The sequence below is a fragment of the Alnus glutinosa genome, chromosome 2 (genome assembly GCF_958979055.1).
Source record: "Alnus glutinosa chromosome 2, dhAlnGlut1.1, whole genome shotgun sequence".
Taxonomy (NCBI): domain Eukaryota; kingdom Viridiplantae; phylum Streptophyta; class Magnoliopsida; order Fagales; family Betulaceae; genus Alnus; species Alnus glutinosa.
The window spans coordinates 36,465,166-36,485,944 of NC_084887.1; the positions used below are offsets into that span (position 1 = coordinate 36,465,166).

Sequence of the window (20,779 nt, forward strand, 5' to 3'; positions counted from 1 at the left end):
CCAGCAAACAAAGCTTAAAATTAAGCTGCTAAAGCATACGTACACTAGAGAAAGGGCATTGAGCATGGATGGGATACGTGTTGAAAAAGGGTCATAGGTATAGCCCAAACGTCTCACGCCTGAGTAGAGACGTGGTGTTGGTTTGGACTAAGTAAAACTAAAATGGGATAATGATCAATATTTCTTAGTTGGACCGTTTATTTTGAAGAAATTGACAGCACATTAAAAAGCAAAAAATAAATATTTAAGTACAAAGGTAGCCAAATCATTCTTTTTGTCTAAAGCGTAAGAATAATGAGTCCCTTACAACTCCCACACAACTCTTACACAACCTCTTCTCACATTGTGTGAATCCTACATGTAAGACTCATATGCTTAGAATTCACGCAATGTGAAAAGAGTTGTGTAAGAGTTATGTGAAAATCACTCCCCACCCAAAGTCTAAAAGGGTCGTTACTAAGGGTGGAATTACCTTGGTCCATGGTGGCCAAGAGGTGGCCAAATCGGCAGCAAATGGAGTTGGCCAAACCCGTTCCTTAATAAAAGGATGTGGTTCGATCTTCCCAAACCAGCTATTAGCAGTAATTGAGACCAAAGGAGTAGCCAAACTACCCTATAACCAAAGAAAGTGTTCAGCCCCCTCAACAACACCCGCAAGATGTCATGGACCTCACTATTTGATTGGTTTTAAACACCTATTTTTGGTGTCTCGAGCTCGCTTAAATTGTAGTAGAAACATCATGGCACATATGTTGCTATAATATTATCTCATTTACTTACCATGAAGTAGACTAGTGTAAGCAAAATCTTGACCCATAATAGAATTGAGATTCTCTGTTATTAGGTTGTTCGAATTTCATAAAAATGCAAACACCCTAATAGAGGTGATTGCAGAATCTACCTATCTGAGTCATCTTAAATTATTTGACATAAATAAATTCTGCAACCCTTCTCTTAAACTACTCAAAAGTTTCCAAAAATTTGAACAACCTAATGAGTAATGAGAGGTACTCTGGTCCCCAAAATATCAAGCAAAAATTAATAGGGAATAATACTCTATGTAACTATCATTCCATTTAATCTTTGCATATTTAGAATTCTATCATGTAACAGGACAATTCCAATCGTCCCTTTGGAACATTTTTGGACCAAACTTTTCTCGGTTGGAGGAATTCCAGTCTATTAAACTCGGGTACGAAGACATCAGAATGAGTTTCAAAAGAAATGGAATATACAAAAACAAGTAGAAGAGTGTAGCTAGCGTTTCTCAAAGAAGTATGATCACGTTGAAAGAAGATATGCATCCCAGTTCACCGCTGGCTCTGCCAGATGAAATGATTCGGATTTTAACTCCCGTTTAAGGATTGGAATCTGAATGGGCACATTGATGGAGCTTTTAGAGTGTAGGGGCCAACAAGCATCCTAAGATTCAATTCTAAAGTCATGGACATTAATGTACCCAGGTTGTGCTCACTATTCACCGAGCTTATTAGCGACGAGCTCTCAGATCCCGTTTTGGAAAGAAAAATAATAGAAATTATTTCTTTGTCCATCCACTGCATCTCAGATTTGCAAATTAACCATTGAATTTACGGCATAAGGGATGAAGAGCAGATGGACCGGAGAATGATGTAGAACAGCTCTAGGTTGGAAACGTACGTACCGAAATCTAGTTCGAAGCTGATGCAATTGAATCAAAAAATTTAAAAGACGATGGGTCCATCCTTTAATTCCCTGCCCAAAGAGGAATCAAAGAAATGAAAAGACACTCTTGAACCCAAGAAATGCATCTGCTTCCCCGGTTTCGCTGGCTGTTTCCGACGAGCAGCACTGTATTCTGGATACACTTGGAGAACAGTTCTGTCTTTTAAATTCTCTCGACCGGCATTGCTGCTTCCTGCTACTTTTCAAGTTGCTCAATGGGTCTGCCGACTGGCCATTGTTCTTTAACATGGAAATATCAAAAGATAGCATTTCAATAGATGATAGATCACCAGTGGGGCTTGAAACTCTTGGAGGAAGATTGAGTAACCCATATGTGCCAGGGGAGCTTCCAGAAAATAAATTGTGTCTGACCTTTGTGCTTTGCTTTGAAACACATGAATCTCTTTCCACCTTTCTGGGTTCCGAATCTGAAATGGTTATAGTATCTGCCAAGATTTCATCTGAATTCATCTCATTCAATATTTCAGAGGAAACAGTGCCTAACTCAGCCCGACTCTCAGAGGAGTGTTCCTTCGTCCAGAATAAAGGCTCCGAATCAATGGTCTTCAATTTATTGATCATTGGAAAATTCTTAGACTTTTTCTGTATATGATCAAATATTGATCCCCCAGTTAAAGTCTTGGATGTGCTCTCTTCAGGTTCTGGAGGAATCGGACATTTGGTAGCACCATGTCCACTGCGTTCTGAAGATGGATTGACCACACTTGGTCGTGTAATCTTGTTTCTGTCTGTCTCACCCAGAACTTCTACTTCACTATGGAGTTCAAGCTGCTTCTGACGAGAGAGCTTCCTTGTGAGAATCAAGGCCTCTGAGGATGGGAAACAGGCAATACTTGGTGTGGCCAAGACAGGAAAGTTCTTGGCTTTTTCACGTATGTGGTCAAATACTGTTTGTTCAGTGATGATTTTGCATTCATCTTCTTCAACTTCAAGATCAGGCTCATCTGTAGCGATTTGAGGTAGAAGTCGTAAGTGAAAAGGGAGGAAAGATAGTAGACCTTAAAAACTGTCTAGGATTATATTTTGACCTATACCTTCTCCCATCTCTTCATCTAAGAGTTTGAAACTGGGCCTGGAATAGAAAAACCAATTGATTTATTAAAAACCAAATTTTCAGGCGCCAGTAAAGAGATTTAAAAATAAGATGACAATATACTCACAAGAAACCATTTTCCTTTTCAGAGTTGGCTGAATTGTGAAGCTCTTTGGCTGGAGCTGGAGATGTAGTTTCATTGTCATCTATAATATGTATTTCCTCAGGTGGAGGAAACGAGGAAGGCTGCTTATTTCTCTGTTTATATTTCATGCTCAAGTTGCTCTCTTTCATCAAAAGAAGTTTTCGGTGGAGATCAATGCCAACTACATGAATAATGATACAAAACAAATCCATTTAGTCTGTAATTCACTGCCAGTAAAGTCGCAAAAAGTTGGAGATATCATGGCAGGAGCTATACTGTATTCTTCAAAAATAAGATCAGCCTTGATAGTTAGCTTTCCTTGATGAGGACTTGACAGGAGAATTGTTGCACTGTAGGGGCTGCAAAGAAATTCAACTACCTCAGACATCACTTGACTAAACTCTCTCCCTGACAGAAATAGCTTTGTCTTTCTTCATGTTTAATCAACGGTATTGAGATTTATTGTCCTCATTATTGTTTAGAAAATTTAAATAGTAATAGTTGATGTTAACATTTTAATAATTGCAGTTAACTACTAGTTTAGAACATTCAAGATAGTTACTAAAAGAGGAGGAATCTAATTTCATGTCAAATATTGCTTTTTATTCACGTTCAATGATTTTATGTATGGTTGATACAGTATAGGGATGCTTTAGCATGTTACTGAGTTACAAACAAAGAAGGGAAACAAGGGTTTACGTCTGCATACCTGGAGAACTCTTCCACTCTGCAGCAACAACATAGATAGAGTTAAACGATATATGGATGACTGTGGAACAAGAGGTAGCATACAGAAGTAAGCACAATACCAAGAGGTCACCATTTGAACCAACCAAATCTGTACAGGCAATCAAGAAGTTTTCCAACCAAAAGAAACAGCTGAATATGTGACATTAGATTTTGGTTTGGTAGAAACCTCTTGGTACCATGCTCACAGCACTATCCTTATCAAAGTATCGGAATGTTAAAAAAGATATCATCATCACCTTATTTTCTCATGGAAGACAATCAAGTTATCCTCTTCTGAGCCAACAATCTGTAGAAATGAATTCACCAATGGCACATATTGTGTTTCATTACAATTGACAGTTTGTGAATAAGGTTTACACAAAATGCATTATAAGATTCCAGATATCATACCATATCAGCATAATGCCGTTTTGTCGATTGCACCGGTTGTGATAGCCTTGTCAATGTTACTACCAGCTTAGACTTTCCTTGCCTTTGGCACTCAATTTCCTCCATCTTCACATCGACTTTTGGAGGTAGTGAAAGTAGAGAATCCTTAATATGGTTCCCAAATGGGAATTTTCGACAAGTGACTATCTCTATTCTCCTTGGATCAGCTTCAGCTAGCGTCTCAAATGAATTGATTTGCATTGAATGTAGTGCCTGAAAATAGCATTAGAAGGGGGTGCAGAAAGAAGATTTTTAACTAACCCAAGATTTTGAAGTCATGCCATCAGATACACTGAAGAAGTCAATAGAGAAAACCTTTGCAGTCACCATTCCAATTCCAGGTAATTGTTTCAGCAAGTATGGACTATCATCCCAGAGTTTTTGATGTAATGATTTGGCTAGAAGTGTTGAATTCAAGGCTCCTCTATAATTCTTCATGTAAATGAAATACTCTTTCATACACTTGGCAATTCTACACCCGTTTGAGCATATAGAATTCATGTCCTAAGACACAGATACCAAATTTATAGTTTCATATATAAACCATTAAGAATACCTAAACACAACACAATTGTTGTAAAATTATGAGCAGATGAAACCTGGGTCAGGGATAAATCATGAACTGAAGGATCACCAGTCAAGCATTCATTTGCCAAAACAAATATTTTTTCTTCTCTAGTTTGAATACGCTTTTTCGGTTTCCCTTTATCACCAAGGATGTGAAAGCGAAGCCGGCTATCTTTATCAGTGTTTATGTCATTTAGAAGTTTCTTCTCATTGCGTCTGAGCTGTATCCCTTCATGTTCCAGTAAATAACCATATCACTCCTTCAATAGACTTTTCAAGCATCAGAGGATACATAAGCATTACATTTATACATACAAGCAATTTCCTCTGCACGGCATATGATATGAAGTGCATCTTCCAAACTGCAATTTACAGGGGTCTGCATAATGTGTTTCATTGTGTCAAACTTCAAATAGTACTTTGTCATCAGCTTTCCAGGCTCTAAAGACAAAAAAAATATGAAAGGGTTATAAACTGCAGTTTGCAGGGGTCTGCGTATTGTGTTTCATGATATTTGTCATTCATAAGTAAATGATACTGATACCTAGCGGCTTCAACAGGTAACCATCTTCATCAGTCCAGATCATTTGATGTCGCGATAACTCATTAACTTTCTGAACACAAATCTCTGATATAAAATAACACTGATAAGAAATGGAGGGGAAAAATAACAACTTTACCAGTGGATGATAACAGCACCTTGCATATCCCTCTCTTTATGGTCACTTGAAGTCCCTTTTCTAACTAAATAATTTCCAGGATTCTGCTTTTGCATTGAAGTTTCAGAAAAGTCATTAGCTGAAAAAGTGTATCCAGATGATATTCTGAAAGGGATCTGAAGATGCACATGCCTTTTTCATTCTGACATACAAATATGAGCACTTCATCCACTCAATTGCCCTTGTAATATCCGAGACGGTCAGTTGAACTATCTCTGCAGCTAAGTGCTCCGTCACACATGATAGCAATCTGAAATAAGAAGACAATAAGAGCCACCTGATTAGAGACATGCAGTTTTTCAGAATATTCACAAAAGCACAGTCCACAAAATCAGTTATAAAGTTGAATGGATACACATACTGTGATTCCACCATTTCACATCCATTCAATAGATTCTCATACAAATGGACCTGGCATCATGTAAAGAATCGTAAAAGACAGTTCAGAATGGACAGACTATTGGATATCAAAATTGATTCAATAACTATGAAGAAATATATTAACTAATTATTATAAAGCAATATACTCACAGACATGACAGAGAGAGGGAGGGAGAAAGGTTAATCTTACAGTTTCTCTTCTTGTCATGATTATGACCATTCCTGTATCATCAAATGGTGGGCGGCCTGCCCTCCCGCTCATCTGCATGCCAAGACATGACTAACTTTAAATGGTATATTACAGTTAGCAATAACACCGTTGAATACAGACAAGCATGTATAAAGGACAAAAGTTGCTCTTTATATTTATTCTTTTCTTCCTTTTTGGGCTAAATACAGTTAATATGAGGATGAAAAAAAAAAAGTGTGTGCTCGTACAACAGCATGTCTGCTATTGAGAATATTGCACTTTTTCCTATGTTAGGATTCACAAGAATCCCTCTTAGCAGAAATATCTCTTCCTAATAACATTGAAAGTGGTTCAAAAAGCCCGACCAATACAGAACCAATAATTTCCACTTGGCCATCGAAAATTTTCTGGTCATATAACATCACGGCTAACATATTGCCATAATAGTTTAAGGATTTATTGTAAATTTTTTTTTTGCATTGCCATTTCCAAAATCAAGGTTTAAGTTTGTTGTCATGCAGCAGATCCTGAAGCTATTTCCATTCAGATGCCATATCTTGGCCACATTTCCTTTAAGACATGACATTAATGTATAACCAATAAGAGAACTACTTAAAAGTGCAGAAGAATGCAGCAGTTATACTAATTCTATTTCAAATTTATATATTTTCCATTTTTTACAAGAGACTGATTTGATGCAATCATTTATTAAGAGGTGTTTATGACAAGTGCCACACCTGTAGTATAGTGGATCTGTCATATTCCATGTAAAGACCTTTTTCCTTGTTGCTGGACAAAATACAAGTTTTGGTGAATTAAACGTGAAGGATGTGTTTGGAATTTATTACAAAGCTTAGTAATACTTCAACATACTAGTGTTGTGTTGATTTTATTACAACTGTATGTGCTGGTAGGTTGATCCCATGGGCAAGAGTATTTGTTGTGCAAATAATTTGAATGTCGCCCATAAGAAAAAGACTTTCAATGAGATTACGATCCTTCAGGCAAAGCCCACCATTGTGATAACCAACTGCAAACATGCAATCTATTGAATCAGAGTGCACTTAAAAACAATTTGAGGAAACAACTCAAAATGACGAGCATACTGATAATTCCAAGCCTAAGAGTATTCTATAGCAGAATAAGTTTGCTCTATACCACCATAAATGATATAAGATTGCATTTGTTTGTCACTGCATGATAGTGATGCTTCCCTTAGCCTTTCCTGCTGTTCTTTACTTTTAATGAACGGATTTGAATGACCAAAGTTCATTGCAGTCTGAGAGAGGCACTGTGCTGCTTCTTGTGCTCCTTTTCTTGTTGAACAAAAAACCAGAGCAGATTTTCCTCTCGAATATTGCATGAGAATATCTGCAAATCAGTTTTAAGCATCTTTGCAATTTCATGATTCTTTATTACACTTGTTAAAATCAGAAGACCTCATAGGAATAAAGTAAAAGAATAATCTATCATAAAGTTAGTGCAATAGTCTCTACTTACCAAAAATATAGTTTTGAAGGCGCTGTAATGGAACAAATACAAACCATCACAAATATGAGAAGTTGTTTAAATTAATGGCTTTGAAATTTCATTTTCCTAGTCAATAAATATCTTAGAACAGAAAAAAGAATGGGTTTAATGTTATTAATAACTTCAGTCAACAAAACACTCACCTTTTCAAATAGAAAGTCATTTTTGGCTGGCGTATAGCCTGCAAGAAAGATAGTTGTGAAAACATATCAAAACAATGAGAACTTTAATTGGACTAATAAAATTATGCTCCGGCACCTTGATTTATAACATTTTTTTTTTTTTTTTTTGATAAGTACACCTTCAATGATAACATTATAATGATCATACTATTCAAAGTGATTTTAGGCAAACTTATTGCCCCCCAAGATTGTATCAGTTAATAGCAAATTACAAGAGTTGTAGAGTGATGAATTGGGCGAGAAACTAACTTTGCAATATAAAATTCGAGTTATACATACATACCAAAAACTTTAGTTGTCAACTTTACAGGCCTCATTTCTTCTCCAAACCTGTCAGAACATTGGAAAGCTATAAATGAGATAAACTGCATCGTGGTATTGAAGCAATAAATTTTACTCATCACTAATAGCCAAGGTACCTTTTAATTCCTTGGACAGGAACCATAAGCCATTCAGCTGCAATAGATTATATGCAGTGTCCAAATTGTTAAATGCTTAGCCACTTGTTTGAAGATAATAATGTAACATGTCAACATTTTGACTCTTAACAAACATCAATATCGCGGCAGAATTTACCAAGGTCCTCAATATTTGGAATTGTGGCAGACACCGCAATGAATCGGACATGAGAAAGAGAAGTTGATCTCATCTCAGGGTTGCGAGCAAGCATTTTTATTCTGCTAACTATTGCCTCCAAAGTTGCTCCACGTGGATCATTCAAAAGGTGAACTTCATCAATAAGTAGAAGAGCTATGTCACCAAAAAAGCTCAAGCCACCATCTTTTATGCGATACCGAGTCACAGCATCAAATTTCTATTTAAAAGGAACAAGAACTCCATTTAGTCATACTCCTATGGTATCAGTTTATAAAAAACCCGAATAGTAGGAGAATGCAAACTGTATTATTAGAAACTTGAAATATATCGATCTACATACTTTTCTTTAACAGGTACGATACAAATACATACACATGGGCCGACATGGCCATATATGTGTTGACTCAAGGCACTGTTGGGCCAAGGCAGTGCTTGTACATGATTCTTATGTGAGCATTCTGTATGCATTAGAAATTTAGAGTCGTGTGTCCATGCAAAATAGATATGCACACTCACCTCAGGAGTGGTTACAATAATATCAGCTTCTTGTATATTCCTTACGTTGTAAAATTCATTATCGCTGGTCAACTCCAGGCAGTTAATCCCCCATGACCCAAACTTCTCATTCCAATCACGGAGCTTCTCTTGTACTAAGGCCTTAGATGGGGCTATGTAGATCTTCAAGGCACATAAGCAGATGAAATGAACAATTGCTACTGAGTGGAAGTATATATAAACTTCAAGCTTAATATAATGCAATATGTCAAAGAGAAGAGGTTTGTCTTTTTAATTGCAGTCATCAAATCATAAGTTGCCAACAGTACCCAAACAAGATAGATGAAATAAAGGGGCCTATGATCTTCTTAGAAGTCCCGTCCTAGAAAATTAAAATAAATGTCTACTATAGTGTCACTGCACTGGAGGCTTACTGTCTTGAGGGTTCCCTTTAAATGGATGAACCTCCCCTCTTCAGAGATGAACTTCGAGAGAAGCCTCAAAATGCAAAGCTCAAAGAGCACCGTTTTACCACTTCCAGTTGGGGCTGAAATAACCATGTTTGCATCGGAGTGGAAACAAACAGGAAAGCATTCGCTCTGCAGCGAATTAAAGTATCTGCATGTGAAAGAAACAAAAAAGTACATTACTACCACATATACCAACATGTGGAGTGCAGGAAGATAGTAGTAACATTATGAAGACTGTGAAAGCAACCACTTTGATACAGAGAGAACATCTTCTGCACTATGCTGGAGAGAAGCAATTATACGTAGTATTTAAAAATGAAAAAAAGGGAAAATTCTTGCATGGTGATTTATAATGATTATTGCTTTATTCACAAAAATCATAGAAATTAATAAAATACAAGCAGAAAGAATAACCAAGCTTCAAATTTATGTATTAACATCGGAAAGCTCAATATGTACCTGAAATTAAAAGCTGAACGAAAATGTGCAGGCAAATCTAACACGGACTTCAGTGTATATGAATCCATAGTTCCACTCGTTTCTTGACAGACTGGGGGAAACAAATAACCAAAAAAAGAAACAGTGAATATCAGGATATAGACATTATCAACCAAAGTATAAAAGAGATAACAAAGTTAATACCCTCTGCAGTCACCATGAAACACGGTAAATTCATAAGGATCAAAATGTTCTTTAAGCATGCAGTCAATTGATAGGCCTTCAGGTACTTATCCACATCCAAGGAGTTCAATCATTATAATGCTATACTAAAAGTATCATTGAAAAACATGTTGAAAGAAGCAATTTTCATAAAACTAATAATTTCCAGGACTTTTGAATAACATTGTAAACTGAATTCTATCAAAAGACTAGTCCTGTTATATTGTTTCACTACAAAACTTGAGTTTTTTTTTGTTCTTCCAATTTTTATCTACCAAATAAACAGCACCTAAGTTTCAGTAACACAATGCTTTCAAGTCAAAGATCCGAGGGAAAACAATATGTCAACTTAAGCGGCAAACAAACATATCAAATCTCTTTGGATTCTCCAAAGTTAGGAGTAGAAGAAAAATCGTTCATGAATTCAACAAGCTAAAACTCTGAAAGAACCAAAAGCAGAAAGGAAAAGACAAAACTAAGAATCACTTTCACAAATTTGTCTTCTAACAACCATATTATTTAAGATCTGCTAATTTCAATCATATCAACCAGATTTCATATCCAAATGACAAATCATCGTGTTAAATGACAAATCATTTGAAAACCGGCAGCCAGTTCTCATCATCTATACGACATGTTGCATTCTGACTTCATCATATACAACGTATCTTTAAGCTATGGTCCAAAAATTACGAAGAGAATTAGAGACAGAAATATTCTCAAACTCTCAAATTCCTTCATAACATGGTCAAATTTTGTATCAGAGATTTCAAAATTCACCGAGTTTTCTTGTGGAAACCTCCTATATCCTCCTAAACACTCAAATTAACTCAGAACTCGATCAAATTTGTTGCGAATTTTTAAAAATTGTATGAACTTGTTTCAAAAACCTTCTTCTCTATGCAGGAAGAATTCACGAATTCTCAAAATCTACGATCTACAGTAAACAACTGCAGCAATAGTTAGCCAATCCAGCTCAATTTCTCAAGCAAATGAAAAATTAGCTCAGCTTCTATGATAGTCATAAAAACTGAAATTATTGTTAAGAATTTGAAATATTCGATTCTTCAATTCAAAAACAATCAGATAGAATTAGTCTCCCATCCGTGTTTGTATTTGTATGTGTTTGTGTGTGTGTGTGTGTGTGAGAGAGAGAGAGAGAGACGAGAGAGATACCTGAGAGAGCGAAAGGTGGAACCGACTGGCTCGTAGTAGAGAGGTTTCGCAGTGAAATTGAAAGGAGAGAAATGAAATGGAGCCGCACATATATCGTCGGAGCGACGTTTTTTGGCGGGAGAGGTGGACCGGTATTACATGATGAACCGTGTGAGCAGTTGTTACGGATTAGTGGGGCCCGAGAAGAACAAAGTGAAATTTCCTTCTGAAACCCTTGAACTTGCACGGAATTATGGATTTTACAATCGAGTTCAATTATTTGCATTGGTATTCATCGTGACTCATGAGTGTATTGACAATGCTACCCTTCTCTTTTATTTAATATCATGAAGTAATTCTTAGCATTTCATTCTTTTTAAGGAGAAATTGTTAAAATTGTCCCTTTAGTTTGACCTTAATAACAAGTAAATCTTTATGATTTCAAAATAAATTTATAAATTCTTGCGACTTTTATTTGTTACAAGGTCAACTAGGGGGGCCAATGTAGTAAAAAAAAATCTTTTAAATTGACCAACTAATTTTTTTTTTTTAGGATTTATATTAGCCCTTACTTTTTTTAATTATTTTTAACACCTTTGAAACCTAACAACGGAATGGAGGGACAGAGACAAATCATCTTCATTTCAAATGAAATAGAGAAGAGCCGATTAGTGTATTTAGAGAGGTAAAATAATCATTTTATTTTTTTGAACCATTTTGCCCCCTCTTAAATAGAGTATCTGGATCCTCTTCATTCCATTTTATTTGAAATGAATAGGATCCCTTTTGCAGGTACATTGGGGTTAAAAGTTGCAGTATGCATATTCTTGGTATCCAGTTCTGTTGTTATCGTGTACAACAATAATGAATAATAATATGGAATGGAAAAAAGAGACAACAAAAGAAAATCAAGACACAAATTTACATGGTTCGGCAATGTGCCTACGTCCACAGTAGTGCGGCTATATTCAATAATAATTTAGGATTACAGCATAACATAATTATAACAAGTAATTCTACATATACATTAAGTGCCCATAAAAAAATAATGTGACTTTTAAACTCACCATTGGACATGTGATTAATTAAATGGTGATGTTAAAAGCTATTTCATTTTTTATGGACACATGATGGACGCTTAATGTACATGTAGAATTACTCATTTATAACAAAACCCTACTATACTGACAGGTATGAAAAACTCCAAAATAACATGTACCGTGATGCGGGTTATAAGAGAATATGAGATACTTGTTCCAAGAAACTCCTCCTTTGCATCTTACTAAAAGAGGTCAGCTTGTAAAAAGGACTTCTTGCGGGGCAGCATTTCAGATCTTAAGAGTTCTAAAACTTCACGAATTTCAACCGATTGAGAGTGCGTTCCATCTTCTGAGTTAAAAGATTGGACTTGATTATTCAGCTCAACCCAACTACAGCCGCCACTCTTCTTCAACCCCTTCTCCCTCATCAACTTCCGTATATTCATGACATCTTCCCATCTACCTGCTGAAGCATATATATTCGACATCAATACATAACCTGCAGAGTTCTCTTCTAATTCCCAGAGCTTCTTAGCTTTCCTTTCTGCAATCTCTTCATTTTTATATACAGTACAGCCACTAAATAGAGCTGCCCATGTATTATTTTCAGGCTGAAATGGCATGCTTTTTATAAATTCTTCAGCCTCAAAGAGGTGTCCTGATCGAGACAGCATATCCACCATACAGGTGTAGTGTCTTCCCTTTGGCTTTATGCCATAGACTGTTTCCATTGAATAGAAGTATCTAAGTCCTTTTTCGACTAAGCCAGAGTGAGAACAAGCAAAAAGAATTGAAGAAAGCATGAGCTCGTTGGGAGCAACAGGTGAGGTTCTTCCCATTTCTTCAAACAGAATAAGAGATTCCTCGGCAAAACCATTTTCTGCAAGCCCTTGAATCATCAGAGTCCAGGAGATTTCATTTTTCTCGGGCATTCTATCAAAGGCCTGCTTGGAGCTTTGAATATCCCCAGATTTGGCATACATATCAGTCAGGGCAGTACCCACAAAAATGTCATGTTGAATTCCAAGCTTAACGGTTTTCCCATGGAGGATCTTGCCTTTCTCTAATGAGGCTATGCTGGCACAAGCACAAAGCACAGTTGAGAAGGTGGACTTATTTGGGATTTCCCCTGACAAAAGCATCTCGTGGAGTCCTTCAAATACCTTATCAAATTGTTTATTTTCTGTGTAACCCAAAATCATAGTGTTCCACGAGACATTATTTCGGATAGGCATGTTGTCAAACAACACCTTAGCTTCGTCCATCTGTCTATTCAGACTATACCCACCAATCATAGAGTTCCATGAAACCACGTTCTTCTTCAAATTTGAATCAAACACCAAACGCCCATCTTTAGTTTTTCCGCATTTACAGTAGAAGTCAATTAGAGAACTACTAACGAAGACATCTTCCACAATCCCAATTTTGAGAACATGTGCATGAATGTTCATTCCTGCTCGAAAAGCCTTTAGGCTGGCCAATGCACTAAGAACACTAGAGAAGCAAGAGATATTTGCGTTAAACCCATGTTGAACCATCTGACAGAAGAGTTTCAATGCTTCTTCAGGATTCCCACTCTGACTGTACCTTGCAATCATTGCACTCCAAGAAACCTCATTTCTTACAGGCATCTCATTAAAGACTCGACGTGCTTCTCCCAAGTCCCCCATCTCAACATACATGTCTAGGATTGCAGTCCAAGAAACAACATCTCGTTTTACCATCCCATCAAATACTCTCCTAGCCAAGGCAATTTCACCCATCCTCAAGCTTAATGTAATTAAAGAATTAGAAACCGATAATTTGTGTTCAAATCCATCTTTGATAACCAGCCCCACAACACTCGTTCCCAAACCAAATTCACCTGAACCTGCACAAGCTCTAATAACAGAGGTAAATGTAACATCATTGGGCTTGACCCCAGATTCAAGCAGCTTCATGAAAAGCTTCAGAGCTTCAATATTAAACCCATTTTGCACAAACCCACTAATAGCCGCAGTCCAAGAAACCACATTCTGAAATGGGTTCCTCTCGAAGTACCACATTGATTCGTCCACTCTTCCATATTTCATAAGACCCGATATCAGTGCTGTCCACGAGACTTCGTTTCTCTCAGGCATTTGTTCAAATAACTGGCGAGCTCCGTCAAGATTTCCCCACTTAAAGTTAGCACTAATCAAGCAATTATCCACCACAAGATCAAACCCATTAAACTCCTTCACAATCCCATGAGCTTCACCAGAACTTGCGCCGTTAAGGTACATGGTGAGAAGTTTTACGGCTATGTATCTTTCCGAGGAAATACCCATCTTGATCAAATGCCCATGAATGACACTTCCTTCGGCGACCAAGCCTTGGTAGGTAACATTCTTTAATAGAGAAACACATGATTCTACGTAGGCCCCGAAACTTTTTCTTGGGTTAATAGCAAATAAGCCTTTAAAGGCACTTTTCATGTCCTAGATTTTCTTCTCAGAAGGGGGGCGCGGTGTAGTCTAATCTTCGTTATTGTATATATCATGATAAAAGGGAAATTATTAAATTGATAAAATATGGTAAATATTAGGTTGGTAAAATGGATAAATATTAGTTTATTACAAACTCATTTATAAAGTGATCTGACATTTCTTAGTGAATTAAGAAAAATTAATAAACCAAATTAAAATTTTTTGCTCCGACTGTGAGACTATCACATGTATGTACGAGGTCACTGTTTTGAATGACTTTTGCTATGCTCAAGAGAATGATTTTTTTTTTTTTTTTTTTAAAGAAAAGATCAATTCTCATTAATCAAGAGGGAATGGTATAAATTCAGCCACCATAAAGATGTACATAAGAACCACCATAAAAGTGTATACCTAAACTGAGCCAACAACTGACTTAGACTATTACGGACAAAATGTTACAAATAAAACTTAGCCAACCAAAACGATGTCTCTGCGGTGACATAAAAACGATTAGAGAACAGGGAGTCGGTCACATATTTTGGCCTAAAAGCAAAAACTAAGTTAATAAGCACAAAGCAAACTGCCTACACAACCAAATTAGAACAGGAAAACTCAAAAACAGAAACTGCCATCCAGGAGAGGAGAATGATTGTTGGGGATGGAAAACAGTTTCCCAATCGGCATTTATAATAAACAAATATTTTTTTTTATTAAAAAGTAAAAAGTTACTTTTTTTTTTCTTTTTTTTTTAACTAAAACAACCCGTTTTCATTAAAACGGGGGCAAGGGACCCGTCCCCCGCCGATGACTGCCCCATTAACAGAACTATAGGTTTGTCTATTTCACCGCTAGAGATAAATGTATTGGGCGCTAGAGATAAATATATATCCAACTTGTTAACGCTCTGAGATACATCCAGTTTCCAGATCCTTCATCTTCCATGGAAGCTCAACCCACAAAAGCACTTTCCTTCTCTTTACCCGTCGATCCTGCAGACCAAAAGGCCACCGAATTCCGACCTTTCTCAATAGCCCCACCCCACATGCGAGCCTTCCACCTTGCATGGCTCTCTCTCTTCTCATGCTTCTTCTCCACCTTCTCCATTCCTCCTCTCGTGGCCATCATCCGCGAGGACCTCAACCTCACCGACACCGATATTAGCTACGCCGGCATAGCCTCCTTCGCCGGCTCGATCTTCTCTCGCCTCGCCATGGGACCCGTATGCGACCTCGTGGGCCCTCGAGTCGCCTCCGCCACGCTGTCTCTGCTCACCACGCCTGCAATACTCTCAATGTGTCTAATCTCGTCGCCAAACTCGTTCATTCTCGTCCGCTTTCTTATAGGCTTCTCACTGGCGAACTTCGTCGCCAACCAGTTCTGGATGAGCTCCATGTTCTCCGGCTGCGTTGTCGGGCTCGCCAACGGCGTGGCGGCCGGGTGGGCGAACACGGGCTCAGGCGTCACCCAGTTGGTCATGCCGCTCATATACTCTCTCATCATGTCCTTCAACGTATCGTCTTTCACTGCTTGGCGTGCTGCGTTTGTCGTCCCCGCGATTTTCCAAGCAGTTACGGCGATAATGGTCTTGGCTTACGGCCAAGACCTACCTTCCGGGAACTACAAACGTTCCCGCGCGATCCCGAAAGAGAATTTCTTTAAAATTCTCTTCAATGGGCTTAAGAACTACAGAGCGTGGATTTTGGCTCTGGCGTACGGGTACAGTTTTGGAGTGGAGCTGACAACTGACAATGTTATAGCGCAGTATTTCTACGAAAGGTTTGATTTGAATCTTGAGTTGGCCGGTACTGTGGCGGCGAGCTTTGGAATGGCGAATTTCTTTTCACGGCCAACGGGAGGATTGGTCTCCGACGAAATGGCGAAGAGGTTTGGAATGAGAGGGAGGCTGTGGGCGTTGTGGGTGGTGCAGACGGTAGCCGGGTTGCTCTGTGTGTTGCTCGGACGAGTCAACTCGCTGTGGGGCTCCATAGCTGTCATGTGTTGTTTCTCTGTGTTTGTTCAAGCCGCCAGTGGCCTCACCTTCGGTGTGGTTCCTTTTGTTTCCAAAAGGTTAGTTTGCTGTTTGCTATTATCTGTTATGTTCAAATTTTATCAACTTACCCACAAAAAAAAAAAAAAAAAAATCAACTCAAGTAAGAAAAAATTTAAAAAATTCCTGTAATATAATTATTCTTAAAGAAAAAAAAAATAGATATCGGGGTACAAATGTTGATTATGAATGACACATGAAAATTTGTCATTATGTGATGGTTGCAAAAATAGTAGTTCATGTTCTTCTGTTCGAAAATGTATAGATCTTTTTTAAAATATATATATATATATATATATATCTTACCGGCGTCTGATAAATTTTGAGGCATAAAACGATAAGCTTAAATGAGGTTATTTTTTTATATTTATATTATGTTTTTTTATTTAATATGTCAATTAGAACACTTTCTTTTATTTGTAAAATATATTTAAATTTTTTTTTTTATATATAACTTATTAGATATAGAATAACTTAAGAAAAAATATATATAATCATCTCAAATTACCACTTCATTGTCAATATTCTTCCTAAACTACCAATTATGTCGATCTTATCCTCTAAACTACCGAAATTTGTTAGCCTCGCCCTAATGACAAAAATTATAAAATTTGAAGAAAAAAAAGTTAGACAAATTATTAAAAAAATTTAAAATAACAAAAAAAAAAGTCATAAAAAAAAAAAAAAAAAAAAAAAAAAAAAAAAACTGGTTCTTTTTTCGTTTTGTTTTTTAAAATTTTCATTTATTTTTTTCGTTATTTTTTGCTTTTATTTCTATAATTTTTTTAATTTGATTTTTTTTAAAAAAGGTTTTTTTTTTAGTTTTTAGTTTTAGTTCTTTTTCAAATTTATAAAGACAATTTTGTGTCGTTGAAAAAAATAATTACGGTCATTTTTGACTTTTGTTGGTCTTATGAGGGACATTGACACAATTGGTAGTTTGGGAGGGCATTGACAATTGAGTGGTAGTTTGAGGGGGATATGTGTATTTTTTTCAATAACTTATCACTTGATTCAAAAACATGAAATAATAAGATTTAAAGAAAAATAAAGAGAAAAATAGAAATAAGTTATATAAAGATTTATTGTAATAGCACATAATGCAAAAAAAATGATTGGATATTGAAGACTCACCGAGTCTGTAATTCTATCTATTATGCACAACACAAACAATGAGAATTTTTAAACTTTGAAAACTTTTTTATATTTTTCTAAACATTCAATTCAAATAAACGTTGGAGAAAAAATTATACACGTTTGACTATTTCATGAATGTAAAAATATGGCTTTTAAAAATAGTAAATGAATAATACTAGATGTCATACTCATGTCTTTATTGTGTCCCTCTAAAAATAAAGTGGCTTTTAAAATTACTATTGGGATTATGATTGATCAAAATTCACATGATAGTTTTAAAAATCACTTCATTTTTAGAGGGACACAAGAGGGATATGTATATGACATTTATAATTACTTTTTAATTATAAATTATTTATTAATTTTTACAATATTAGAGTCTTAAAATTTGTTTTGTAAATAACTTTTATTTATACAATTATTGAGTGTGGACTTTAATTAAAGAGTATTTTATTATTTTTTTTTTTATCATATTAAGCCTTAATTTTTTAAAAAAATATATATAAATTTATTATATAATTATTAATAGAGGACCTTATTCGATTAGAGCCGGCTCCAGCCGCCATGGATGTTACTGATCTTAGAATAAAATGTCGGTAAATGTAGATTATGTAATTAAGGAGAAAGTCTAGAGACTTCCCAGGAATTTGATAGCGTCCCGTTTCAATAGGTTGGGGTCGGGGATGGCAGTTCATGAGTCATTGTTTCTCTAGGCCCCATTTCCACTCTAAGCCATCAACTTTTTGTTTGATTGCGAGTGTTTATTTTGTTTTGTATTAATCATTGCGAGCTTGAAGATTCTCTTCCTTAAAAATAAAAATAAAATAAAATAAAATTGATTTGCATTTGTGTATTTGTTTTTGGTTTTTATTTTATGTTCTATAAATATATTAACAAATCATTTAAAATAAAATAAAATAAAATAAATATTAATAAATGGGTCAAATCACAAAACACTTTATATTTATATTTGTACGTTATATCGAAAGACTTTTAGAAAAATATCTCCGAACTTCTTAGAAAAATATATCCCAACTGACCGACACATCAATGAATCATTTCGAGCTTGTCTTCTAGCCAAAAAGCATTTTTATCTTTTTTTTTTTTTTAAAATGCAAAATACAGAAACTAGAGAAATGGGAAAAGATGGGGTAGAGAGAGAAGAGGTAATCCAGCCGGATAAGGCCTTCTATCCTTCACAAATTTTTCTAGAAAAAAAAAAAAAAGCAACAAACACTGGTAGGAAGAGTAAAGCCCAAAAAAGAAACGACAACAAACAACATAAATACATAACATAAATACAACAAAAACTCCGAAAATCAACAACACAGGCTGATGAAACGGTGAAGAGGCGCCTACACATGAGGGCCAAATTGCGGATAGGCTAGTAAAAACAGTGGTAAAGCACATTGGTGGGCAAAATTGCGGATGATTAAAGATTTAGCTTGGAAGCAGCCAGATCATGTGAACCAAATCAATGCCTACAGAGGTTGAGAGCAATGCGGTGGGAGAAGAGAGCGTGGCGATGGAGGTAGCGGCATGTTAGAATAAAAATTAAATGATTAAATTTATTTGTCAAGTTTTTGGAATAAGCAGTAATCTAACTTGATATCAAGATAGAGATTTTGAGTTTGAACTATATCTCCGTCATTTACTTCTTATTTCAATTAAATATTTTACATGTTGAGTCTCACCGGCCTATTAAAAATGAGTTTTAACCTATATATTAAAGGGAGTATTAAAATATAATTAAATTCATCTGATTTTTTTATTATTTAAATTTAGGAAATAATTGATGATTTTGTCCATTTTTAGTTTGAACTTTTGACTGTGTTAGTTTGAGATGGTAGTAAAGCCTGATAAGAAAATGTGGTTTTGCTTTTGCAGGTCATTGGGAGTGATATCAGGGATGACAGGAAGTGGAGGGACAGTAGGGGCAGAGGTGACGCAGCTCTTGTTGTTTACAGGCTCTAAATTCTCGACGCAAACAAGCATATCTCTCATGGGCGTTATGATGCTCATCTGTACCCTCCCAATTTATCTCATCTACTTCCCCCAATGGGGGGGCATGCTTTGTGGCCCTTCCTTTGATCCTCACAAAACCGACGAAGATTATCACCTGCTCCATTAAGGTTCCAATACCCAGAAATAGGCCGTCTGCTTGTGGATGAATGGAGCTCAATTCGGATATAGCTCATTTAATAATAATTGACTTGATCTTGACATAAAATTATGCTATATTATTAATCGAGTTGAACTCGTATGATTTTTTTATTTTATTTTTTTCATTTAGGCTTTATATTGAAATTTTTTAGGAGTAATTACATTTCTCTAATGAACTACTGCTCATTGTTAACATGTTACCACGAACTGATACCTCGATCAAAAGAGAGTATGCAACTATCATTTTTATACCTTTACCCCCTCTTCCGTTGGGAAATCTCGTTAAATTGATGGACGGAAAACGGGTTCAATGAGTGATTTGTAATTATAGTTTACCACTAGTCCTTGGGATTGACCTAAATTATGAATCACTCTCTGTATTATAAAAAGTTAATTGAGAGTTCTTGTAGAAAGCTATAATTACAAATCACTCTCTAAACCCGTTTTCCTTCCACCAAGTTCACAAAGTCCGTTAGTGGACTACAATACAAATGATATTTAGATGTTATCTCACTATTTATATAATGTGGCAAACTAACAGATTTTGTTAAAAAAATAAATAAATGATTTGCATTTGTGTGTTTGTTTTCGGTTTTTATTTCATGTTCTATAAATATATTAACAAATCATTAAAAATACAATAAAATAAATATTATGGAAAAATACAATTTAGTCCTCCAAACTATCAGTTATTCTCCATATAGCCTCCCGAACTATTAAGGCTTGGACTCTGGCCCCTAAACTACCAAAACCTTTGAAAAATACATATTTTTGATGAAATATGCTCATAATACCCCTCCCACGTGTCATTTTTCAATTAAAAATTAGAAAGTTTTTTTAAAAAAAAATCAAAAAATTCATAAAAATTGAAAAAGTTAAAAAAAAAAAATTAAAAAAAAATTAAAAATTATTATTAT

At 35.8% G+C, this 20,779-nt stretch overlaps 2 protein-coding genes across 2 annotated transcripts; one reads left to right on the plus strand and one right to left on the minus strand.

The window, feature by feature from the left end:
• Window positions 1-1,038: 1,038 nt before the first annotated feature.
• LOC133859872 (DExH-box ATP-dependent RNA helicase DExH17) lies at window positions 1,039-14,567 on the minus strand. The gene is made up of 28 exons (XM_062295428.1): window positions 12,326-14,567; window positions 11,206-11,251; window positions 9,673-9,763; window positions 9,178-9,361; window positions 8,765-8,926; window positions 8,228-8,465; window positions 8,071-8,107; window positions 7,935-7,981; window positions 7,613-7,650; window positions 7,440-7,461; window positions 7,098-7,310; window positions 6,813-6,969; window positions 6,677-6,728; window positions 5,940-6,011; window positions 5,730-5,779; window positions 5,501-5,618; window positions 5,349-5,412; window positions 5,194-5,277; window positions 4,965-5,090; window positions 4,682-4,878; window positions 4,398-4,586; window positions 4,044-4,295; window positions 3,890-3,939; window positions 3,613-3,630; window positions 3,180-3,262; window positions 2,886-3,084; window positions 2,760-2,797; window positions 1,039-2,669 (listed from the first exon to the last, which is right to left on the minus strand). The coding sequence occupies exons 1-28, from the start codon at window positions 14,522-14,524 to the stop codon at window positions 1,750-1,752; spliced, it is 5,946 nt and encodes a 1,981-aa protein (XP_062151412.1). The 5' UTR covers window positions 14,525-14,567; the 3' UTR covers window positions 1,039-1,749.
• An 805-nt stretch (window positions 14,568-15,372) lies between these two features.
• On the plus strand, window positions 15,373-20,055 carry LOC133859873 (high affinity nitrate transporter 2.7). The gene is made up of 2 exons (XM_062295429.1): window positions 15,373-16,582; window positions 19,587-20,055. The coding sequence occupies exons 1-2, from the start codon at window positions 15,456-15,458 to the stop codon at window positions 19,828-19,830; spliced, it is 1,371 nt and encodes a 456-aa protein (XP_062151413.1). The 5' UTR covers window positions 15,373-15,455; the 3' UTR covers window positions 19,831-20,055.
• Window positions 20,056-20,779: the final 724 nt, after the last annotated feature.

Excerpts from the sequence above, each read along its gene's own strand:
- LOC133859872 (XM_062295428.1), bottom strand. The coding sequence starts at position 14,524 with ATGAAAAGTGCCTTTAAAGGCTTATTTGCTATTAACCCAAGAAAAAGT. Across the intron at positions 11,252-12,325 it reads GCAAGAAGTCCTTTTTACAA|GAAATTTCACTTTGTTCTTC; the intron begins GCTGACCTCTTT and ends GGGTTTCAGAAG. Across the intron at positions 7,651-7,934 it reads GTTGACAACTAAAGTTTTTG|GCTATACGCCAGCCAAAAAT; the intron begins GTATGTATGTAT and ends TCTTTCTTGCAG.
- LOC133859873 (XM_062295429.1), top strand. The coding sequence starts at position 15,456 with ATGGAAGCTCAACCCACAAAAGCACTTTCCTTCTCTTTACCCGTCGAT. Across the intron at positions 16,583-19,586 it reads GTTCCTTTTGTTTCCAAAAG|GTCATTGGGAGTGATATCAG; the intron begins GTTAGTTTGCTG and ends TTGCTTTTGCAG.